Source organism: Haliotis asinina, chromosome 8, assembly GCF_037392515.1.
Source record: "Haliotis asinina isolate JCU_RB_2024 chromosome 8, JCU_Hal_asi_v2, whole genome shotgun sequence".
Classification (NCBI taxonomy): domain Eukaryota; kingdom Metazoa; phylum Mollusca; class Gastropoda; order Lepetellida; family Haliotidae; genus Haliotis; species Haliotis asinina.
Window position 1 is genome coordinate 35578636 of NC_090287.1, and position 10326 is coordinate 35588961.

At 40.7% G+C, this 10326-nt stretch overlaps 1 protein-coding gene across 1 annotated transcript; it reads right to left on the bottom strand.

Annotated features, from left to right (window-relative positions):
• Window positions 1-1791: 1791 nt before the first annotated feature.
• On the bottom strand, window positions 1792-10105 carry LOC137295237 (carboxypeptidase inhibitor SmCI-like). Its single transcript, XM_067826554.1, has 4 exons — window positions 10027-10105; window positions 5002-5163; window positions 3949-4110; window positions 1792-1967 (listed from the first exon to the last, which is right to left on the bottom strand). Exons 1-4 carry the CDS (start codon window positions 10100-10102, stop codon window positions 1792-1794), a joined length of 576 nt encoding a protein of 191 aa, XP_067682655.1. The 5' UTR covers window positions 10103-10105.
• Window positions 10106-10326: the final 221 nt, after the last annotated feature.

The following is a 10326-nucleotide window of genomic DNA, read 5'->3' on the forward strand; positions in this document are numbered from 1 at the left end:
TACGAACTGGGTGTCCCTTAGTGTGCTCAGGACTGGGGTGACAGTGACGCCATACACGGTACCTAACGAGGTACAGCCGTCATATTTTATGTTTAAATATTCCCGACTAATGGTGTAGTTAGATATAGAATAATTTACCCCGCTACAGATATACATTCAGTCTTAGTGTTATAGCAGGAAACACGTTAGACGATGCCCACGTTTTTGACAAAAAGATCATGAGCTCTAGTTATGAACCGAGCAAACGATTGTTGCTTGAATAACTGTGTTGAAATATACCAATACACGTTGTTTGTTTGTTTGTTTGCATCTTGATTTGTTGTTTAACATCGCACTCGACAATCTGTGATTACTCGAGTCTGCACCAGACAATCCACTGATCAACAGCATGAGTATCAATCTACACAACTGGGATACAATGGCATGTGTAAACCGATCCCGTTAGTCGCCTCTTGCGACAAGCATGGGTTACTGGAGATCATTACTAACCCGGATGTTAACGGGCCAACAGAATCAGACGGGTCACATACATTCAAATACGTTCTTTCCAATGTGCTCCTAAAACATACTGAGCTCGGTTTGTAAACGATTTGGGAAAGACAATGTATCTTATGACAACTACATGTATCAGTCATCGTCACTTACATCAGTATGTCCAAGATGGTTTGTGCATGTGGATAAATCTTACCACTGCATCAATATGAGAGCTGGCTTTACGTTGCTTAACTTTCAGTATTCCTCTTCCAACTATTGCAAACCAGTTTAGGATACTTGTACACAGGGAAGGTTTATAGACAGGAACTTGTGTGGAAGGTGTTACGAGTAAGGGTACAAACTGCTCAGGGTCTGTGTTAAACATTTGTACCTCTAAGAAAGTGTATACCTTCTACATATTACAGAAAGACGCCATCACGAGTACATACAGTGTTACTGACATAGGCCTTCGTACATATCCTCAATGTAATGCATCCTCATGGCAGTATTTCCTCCACCTAATACTTCCTCACTGTAAAACAGGGTCAGAGAGAAAGCGACAAACCATCACAAGTATGAAAGTGTCTTTAGAGACCACTGTACCTTACGAAAATACAGGGTTAGAACTGTCTTCAGTATCCAATGCTTGCCGTAAGATGTGACAAATGGGTTCGAGTGGTCATGTTCGCTGACTTGGTTGATACACGTCATCGTATCCCAGTTGCGTAGATCGATGCTTGTGTTGTTGATCATTGGATTGTCTGGTCCAGTGTGGACTATTTACAGACCGCCGCCACACAGTTGGAATACTTGCTGAGTGAGACGTTAAGCAACAAACAAACAAAACGAATAAGCCATCGTGGGTATCTGATACCACCTTGCCTTCGCGACGAGTTGAATGATCCCTGCTCTATCAGAGGAGCCCGTCACAAATACATGCAAAGGAATTTCATTGTTCATCTGGACTGGTATTTGCTTTTCCATGTGACCACCACCATCCCTTGATATCTGCTTATTTTAAACTTATTTCAACAAGGGTAAATGTGTATTGATGTAAACATACTTGACATGTAATGGCTGGCTGGGAATCGACGTCACCACAAGAGATGTATCCACATTCACCAGCCATCTTGGACACCGAATACTCTTCGCAATACACAGAATACCTTTGTTGGAATCAAACACTGAGTACTGGTATGTAAACCATTTAATAGAATGACTCCATGTAACAGAGATAACCCATTTAGTAGATGATCCCACACCTGCCAAAGAGGTGATAGCCATAACAGAGAAGTCATATCAAGGATATCAAGATCTTTATTCCTGCTCACCCCGACTGCATTTTTTCCAACAAGCATCGATGGTTTTGAAGTTGTTGGCGTTGCCACCACAGCCGCCGTAGATAAATTTCTTACACCTTTGCGAAATCGGGTCAAAGGCGAAACGACGGACACGTGCCGTGCAGGGTCCAACTTCCGGTGTCAGGTTACAGACTACAAAATAATCACAACGTACTGTAAAACAATGACAGCGTGAGTGAGTGAAAAGGCAGATCGCGTCGGCATTGTACTCGACATATAACGTCGGAAATAACGATTTGTCAAACACATTCAAACACTACAATAGTGCTTACACCGTCGTAAATAGAAGGGACAAAACCCTTTCTGCATTCATAAGAAATCTGTGCTAAATGCGGAGAAGATTGTACAGCTCTGACTATTTCATAAATAGATATGTGTTTCAGCAGCATTACAGCTGTATGTTGTTGTTTGTAAACAGCGTTTACAGCTGTATGTTGTTGTTTGTAAACAGCGTCTGGACCAGGCAATCCAGTGATTGTCACCATGCGATACGATGACAGAGCATGTGTTTTTGAGTCACTAAGACAGAGTGATGATGACACCAGGTGTTCGCGAAAAGGTGAGCTTATCCTACCCCATCGGTTACGCCCATCATAAACACATGCTAAGCCATGTCAAGTATTAGCCTGAAATCATTCGAGAACGTATGGTATAAGTCAAAATAGGGAGTCAAAATATAATTTTGTATCATACATCAAATCTGGATGTTTCCCACACATGCCTGGTGGGGATCATGGAAACATGACTGGATTTGTGCTGTCTGCATGATACCCCAGCAGGAACTTGTTAATCACTTAAGCTATTGGTGGTTGTGAAACTTGAAACTTCTCAGTGTTGAGTTGGCTTAAAAGACTAGTTGTTACATAGTTACATTGACCATGACAGAAATTACGAGTTGCTTAAGGGACAATATAATTTTACGGCACTTCCTCCAGTTAGATCATCGCTCTTACGACAGGGAAGTGAATGAGTGGGTGTATTCTACGCTGCTTTTTGCCATATTCCAGCAATATCACGGCTGGGGACACCTGAAATGGACTTCACACATTGTACCCACCAGGGGAATTGAACTGAGGTCTTCGGTGTGACGAGCAAACGCTTTAACCACTAGGCTACCACACCGCACCTCTGGCGGGAACGACAGAAAAAATGTAGGTCTCAGACCATGTTGATTACACAAACGGTCTTGTCAGTGCTTTACACGTTTCAGATGTGTTTAATACGTTTTATGCGTATGTATATCAGAGTCACTGGAACAAAAAAGAGACCTAAAATCACGAGAGAGATCTGCCAAATGGATTCATGAAATATCCTTGATTCCTTACTTAGTGCCAGTCCTGAAAATCAATCAAAGCCTTCAACGTTGTATTACACAGAATTTCAGGTGACTAAAATCCAGTACAAAGAACGCATAGATCTGTCTTCAGGTGAGAGACTTCGTATACAAGAAATCTGCTTCACAAGTTGTACTCAAGTTTATTAAACGTTTATGAACTAACTATGCTATAAATGTTCTCTTTTTATTCAAATTGTGGGGACAGTGGGGACTATCTGTTGAGCGAACTTACCCATGCTTCTCTGGAACTGAACTTGATTTTATTTATTTTTTATTTTTTTTATTTTTTTTCCATAGTAACACATGGACATGTTTAATTGTTGCTATTGCCATTAAATGTATAACAACCGGCCCTTATACTTTCGACTCGACTTTTTTCAAAGTACTTATGAGGGTGAATGGGTTTACTTTCACGCCGCACTCAGCAATATCCCAGCTATATGACGTCTACATATTCGAGTCTTGACCAGACAATCCAGTAATCAGCAACATGAGCATCGATTTACCCATTTGACATATAATACGATGTGTCCACCAAAGCTGACCACCCGATCCCGTTAGTCGCCTCGTACGACAAGCATCGGTTAATGAACATCAATTCTCATCCGGGTCGTATTTATGTTGGACAAACGTGAGAACTTTAAAAAACAATATGTACAAATCAAGAATACTTGAAAATATTGATTCAGATCCGCTACTCGTAATAGTTCATGATGTTCCAGCCTGGATGGTAGTGTCAATTTGTATGTTATGGAATAGACGGGAATAGTCAAGTACCATTGATACAGGTGTCCTGACACTCCGTGACGTTCTCGAAGTTGTTGGAATTACCGCCACAACCGCCGTATATAAAGGTCTCGCAAGTTTTAGTTTCAGCATTAAAGAAATACCGGTTGATAATGGGCCTACATGGTCCTCTGTCCGACGGCTCAGCACAAGCTAGAAGAAAACAACACACCTTGACATGTTTTAAATGCGTAAAACAGCCAACAGAAATGGGAGTGAATTGTCAAACACTGTTGTGTCGAACCTTGATGTGTCGAATTTATAGTTCACTAGAAGCGAATGTGTGGACCCTTGGTATTACTTCAGTTATTATTTCCAATTGAGGCGAAAAACTTGGCCCCTTTGTGTTGGTTATTAGGTCGTCATTTTGCCTCGGATTACTCGAAATGTTCAAATGTTTACCTCTACACAAGGTGTTTGATGTTTAGAAGAGTTCTGGTAATTTTAAGAAGGAGTATAATACGATCAGTCATTCGACTAAGGAATCACCATAGTCTCAGAGTCCCTGAACCACATGTCCCGTCGAACCTGGCCCTCTCGAAAGTGCTACAGCTCTGAATGAATCAAGTCTAGATTTCCTCAAGGATTTCTCAGTTACTATCTGAATTAAATATAGTTAGAATTAAACATAGTTATTTAAATAAGTGTTAGTCTCGAATAATCTCGGTTTTATAAGAAACTATGATCAAGTTGTACGTCTGGCAGATCCAGTTGCTATTGTTTCTGATAAGAAAAATAATGGTATCCGTCCATATGACATATTGTATGACACTTTACAGCTTTATATAAAAATATAACGTTGAACAACCTTCTGGCAGTCTGGAATGCTTGGCAGTTTGTTGCTTAACGCCTCAGTCAGCAATATTTCAGCTGTATGGTCGTCGACTGCAAATAATCATATCTGGAGCAGGCTCGATCTGTTTACAGGCCCCTGCAATATAACTGGAATATTGCTGAATGAGGCGTTAAACAGCATATGAACCAAATCATATCAGGAAATGTGCTTGGTATTTAGGAAACTTAACATGTAATGTGCAATCTTACTTGGGAAACAGGCTTTCTCACAGTCCGTGATGGTCTGAAAATTGTTGGCGTTACCACCGCAACCTCCATAGGTAAACGATTGACACGCTTGGGTTGCAGGGTTGAAGTGATACCGACGGTAAAATGCAGTGCATGGTCCTCTGTCCGGCTTATGGTTGCAAACTGAAGGACAATATACAAATATATACATATATATGTCAAAGAGGAAAACAAACGAACACAAAGCCTAACCTCTTAAGTCGGACAACAATTATATAAACCATGCTATGAAGACTTCATGAAACAAATCCTGGATACAAGACACGAACATAATGTTTAATCTAGTGCCATGACAGTACCTAGGAAAGTTAAAGAGGAGAATTCAGTATAGTTTTTGTTCCTTTTGTCATATATTTAACACATCCTTTTTTACACACCCAGCAATATAGTAATGACAATTGTTGACAGTGAATCAGGTAACCATTCTGACATTAAAGTGAGTAATTCTGATCTTGACTCAGGCTTCATAAAAGATATTCTTGAATCGTGAAGTAATAGAGAGTGAGTTTGGTTTTACGTCGCTTTTAGCAATATTCCAGCGATATCACGGCGGGGGACACCAGAAAATGGGCCTCACACATTGTACCCATGTGGGGAATCGAACCCGGGTCTTCGGCGTGACGAGCAAACGCTTTAACAACTAGGCTACCCACCGCCCCCGTGAAGCAATAAGGAGGAAATGCTTCATAGTATCACACACTGAAAAGCTAATCCTCTGGTGTAGACAATGCTATGTTCGGATTTTTAAAGTATTCTTCATCATCAGATTTGTTACTGATACTCTTAGAACGGATATCATTTTGGAAAAGGGATAAGTCCCCAAATCATAGTCCACCTGCATGATAATGCCTATGCGTGAGAACGGTGACCAAAATAAACCTGATAATTATAGGCGCATAACATTAGTAAGCATATTTACTCAAATATTTACATCTACCATAGATAATGAGATTAGTTGAATGGGCAAAGGCAGTAGACAAGATTAAAAATCACATTTCAGGGAGAAAAGCATTTCCTATTGATACATATATTTGCTTTAAATTCTGTTATTCAGAAATATCTTAATTAATGGGGACAAACAGTTTATTCCCCAGCAGTAGATTTTAGTCTAAGGCGTACGATTCTCTGAACAGAAACAAACTACGGAATCACTTAGACAAACAAGGTGTCCTTTAGAAAATTATTCCTGAGTATATATGACAATGTGGAGGTTTGTGTGAGCCAAGTAGGAGTTAAGCAAGGTTATATATTAAGTCCTTCTCTATTTACATTCTTTATCAATGAATTTGCAACCCAAACCAAGAAAACTGTTCAAACGGTAACCAATCACATGCAGACATAATGCTACCATTCCATGTCCCCATTTTCAGATGACGTCATCTTGTTTTCAAGCACAGGAGTTGTAAGACAAATTGCCTAAAAATATATATTGGACAAAAATAGTTTGGCATCAAAATATTTGATGTTATGTATATGCATGTAGCTCCTTGTATGTGGGCCGGAGGCCTTGAGTACAATAAACATGATTTGAGTTGACGGAAGCACTGGAAAGATATGGCCATAGCGGGAACAAGGGGAAATACACCGGGGAACTGAGTCCTGAATTCTTTGAAGTTTCTGAATTGATTTCGATGACACGTTAGCGTATAGTCACGTTTTGAAGTAACAAGGCATTGCATCAGCGTTTTGCAGGTTTGAGTGTCAAGATAGTGGCGTACTCTGCTGATGTTGAAAATGTTGACAGGAATAATATGATGGGCGTCCATGGAACATGACTTGACTTGACTGAAGCACAAGGGAGATGTGGTCATAGCGGGAACAATGGGGGATACATTGGTCCGCTGAGAGATGAATTCTTAGGAGTTTCTGAATTGACTTGGATGACATGTTGGCGTTGCAATGGGCAACTTTTGTAGTTTCTAGGCAGTGCATCAACGTTTAGCAGGTGTGAATGTCAAAATGGTGGCGTACTCTGCTGATGTTGAAAATGTCGTAGCAATCTTTGCTGACACGAACAACATGGACATGGTGGAATCATGAATTGATTACTCCCAGATTTCCCGCACTGCGTGAGGACACAACCTCAGCATAACCAATGTGAAGACAGATGGCGTCCGATTCTAGCTTTCTGAACTGGTGTTTGGATCCAATTAAAAGAAACATACAATTTTAGGTTGTAGTGTACACTGAACATCAGTTGCAAGACTAACTATGCAGTGTTCCATGTAATATACTATAGATCCAAACCTTTTAGCATTGATAAATATTGAAAACAACATTTACCAACCAGCTCTCAACCAAATGTTACACGTAAATGTACAATTGTGCACTGAAATCTGGTACATAAACTATAAATCTGTAAATAAACGTGTTATCCTACTAGTGAATGTGTGAGTTTGGTTTTACGCTGCACTCGGCAATGTTCAAGCTGTATGGTGGTGGTCTGTAAATAATCGAGTCTGGACCAGACAATCCAGTGATCAACAACATGAGCATCGATCTGCGCAACTGGGAACCGATGACATGTGTCAACCAAGACAGCGAGCCTGACGACCTGCTCTCGCTGAGTCGCCTCTTACAAGCATAGTCACCTTTTATGGCAAGCATGGGTTGCTGAAGGCCTATGTTACCCCAGGGCCTCCACACTGGAGTACCGTCAAAACTGGAGACACAGACAGTGGAGAACTGTTCTCTTCACAGATGAGAGTCGGTACTGCATTTCTACGGCAGATGGCAGAACAAGAATTTGGCGACGTCGCGGCCAGCGTTACGCAGACGAGTGTGTGATAGAAAGGGACGCATGGGGAGGTGCCAGCATCATGGTTTGGGGTGGGGGGGGGGGGGGGGGGATTGGCCTAAACCAGAGAGTTGGTCCTGTGGTATTCCAGAATCTTGGTCCTGGAAGAGGAGGCGGCATCACAGCAGCGCGTTACATTGACCAAGCCCTCAGACCCCACGTTATACCACAGTTTGCTCGTCACCGTAACAACGTGTTTCAGCACGATAATGCCAGAGCCCACACTGCAAGGGCTACACGGGACTTCCTACAGCAGAATGGTGTCAATGTAATGCAGTGGCCAGCCCTAAGTCCCGATTTAAATCCAATTGAACACCTTTGGGACGAAATTCAAAGGCGGTTGAATGACGTCATCCCAAGACACTGCTGATTTACTGCGTCAAACCTTCCTAAGAGTGTGGAACCAGGTGCCCATGGCATTCATCAATCGACTTGTGCACTCCATGCCTCGACGTTGTGCTGCGGTCATTGCCTCCCGTGGTGGTCACACGAGGTACTGAAGTCAGGACTCTGTTTAGACATTAAACGTTAACGTATTCCAATGAAATGCTGGTTAGTTATTCATCAATGTGTGTAGAAACTGTAAACAAAACCGTTTTTCCATACACTTATTGCATCACATTCTGTAATGAATTGAATAAAGTGCCTGTCAAATTTGGAATATCTACTGACGTTACTTTTGATGCTAAGTATAGATGTATGAAGAAACATTATCATGTACACCCTGAATCTCAAGCTTATGTGTTTGATAAATAATTACAGTGTTTGTCCCTATATATTCATAAAGCGTGTATTCTCAGAGGGAATACACTACCACCCACACATGAAGAATTGTTGTACTATAGGCCTGTGGCCTTTCATTGTGAAATAAATGTCTGATAGTTGTCACATAGGTAATAACTGTACGGGCGTCTGATATTCTTATGTTCTTTTTCCCATGTCAGATGTTCACGAAACTTGTTTGGAATGGTGAAATTTTGTCAACTGCATGTCATCTTAATATGAATTGAAAAGTTTTGCAATGTAACGTGTAGCTGCATTTTGTAATTAGGACACATTATGTCTCTATTCCGCTGTTTCTGGTGCAAGACATGCTTACCCATTCTGCGAACATCTGTTTTATCACCGATATTCACTGATACAACCATAAGACTATTAAATGTGGTCATAAATGTCACATGGAACCTGTCTCAGCGCATAATCACTCCAAGTTGAACTGTGATAATCCAGACGTAAAATAAAATATAAACAGCATGTGCTACCAGTGATTCAATCGACCTAATGGAGTAAAACATACCAGAAGCAGACATACATCATCCAGAAATTTGAAAAAATGGCGAATTGAATAAAAATATTTAGGTAAACTTACGTCATCGACAGATTACAATTGAAAACTAAAACAACAATTTCTTTATTGTGGTTAACTGAATGCGTATATGTTCACAATCCAATGCAACGTACCGCCATACATAATCATACAGAATCAGGCCCATTCTCCTACAATAACAGCTCAACTAAACAGGCATAATTCAGACTTATTAAACATTTAGCACCAGACAAGAACAACTTGTCAACCTTCGTTGACTAGAGATTCCCTTTAAGGGAAGGGAGGTAATTCTGCGTAATCTGCCTGACGACAGATTAAGGAAATGTGACATTACGTACTGATCTCTCACACCACGCACACCCTTAACAACAAATTGCAGTGTGTTAGACATCCGGGTAAGTTGTATTCTCGTGTATTTACAACATGCACAAGATTTATATAATGTTATGAATCCGTTTTGCATTAAAATCATAATTTTAAAATCTGCGATGCAACACAATCAAACTAAGCCTTGGTCATTATGCATTTAAAAATCAAACAATAATGAGTAAAATGTTATACCTTTCTGTTTTCGTTTTTATTCCCCTTCAGCACTATTCCAGCTATACGATGGTGGTCTGTCAAACATCGAGCCTGGACCAGACAATCCAGTTACTGACATCAACAGCATCAACCAGAGCAACTGGTAACGAGGTGATGAGTCAACCAGCACATCAGCATCAACCAGAGCAACTGGTAACGAGGTGATGAGTCAACCAAGTCAACCATCGTAACCTTACCTTCACGGATTGGTAGTGTTATTCAAAACTAATGTTAAAAAATACCGTAACTATTAAATATGCCTCACGTATGTATACTTCACCTTCAGCTGTGGGCTGCTGTTCACTAAAGTCAACAAGGAGAATCACAAAAGCTAAATAGAGGTAAACATTCGACATAGCTCATGCAGACCCGTCTCGAATGTAAAGCAGTAGGCTTCACGTATGACGGAAATGTAATCTTCATCTTGATTCTTTTCAAGGCCACGCCTATTGTTTTGTTATGATAAGTGTGGTATGGTGTTGAGGTAAATACATTGTCACATACGTGTCACATCTGTTTGTGCCGTGAAGGATTATCCTGTATTGATGAATACCTGATACAGCACATGAGTGGTTGAATC

What these genes read in the sequence shown, in the direction of transcription:
- LOC137295237 (XM_067826554.1), bottom strand. Translation starts at nt 10,102, where the DNA reads ATGTCGAATGTTTACCTCTATTTAGCTTTTGTGATTCTCCTTGTTGAC. An exon ending in ACAGCAGCCCACAGCTGAAG is followed by an intron (nt 5,164 to 10,026) that starts GTGAAGTATACA and finishes ATTGTCCTTCAG; the next exon opens with TTTGCAACCATAAGCCGGAC. An exon ending in TCAGGACACCTGTATCAATG is followed by an intron (nt 1,968 to 3,948) that starts GTACTTGACTAT and finishes ATTATTTTGTAG; the next exon opens with TCTGTAACCTGACACCGGAA.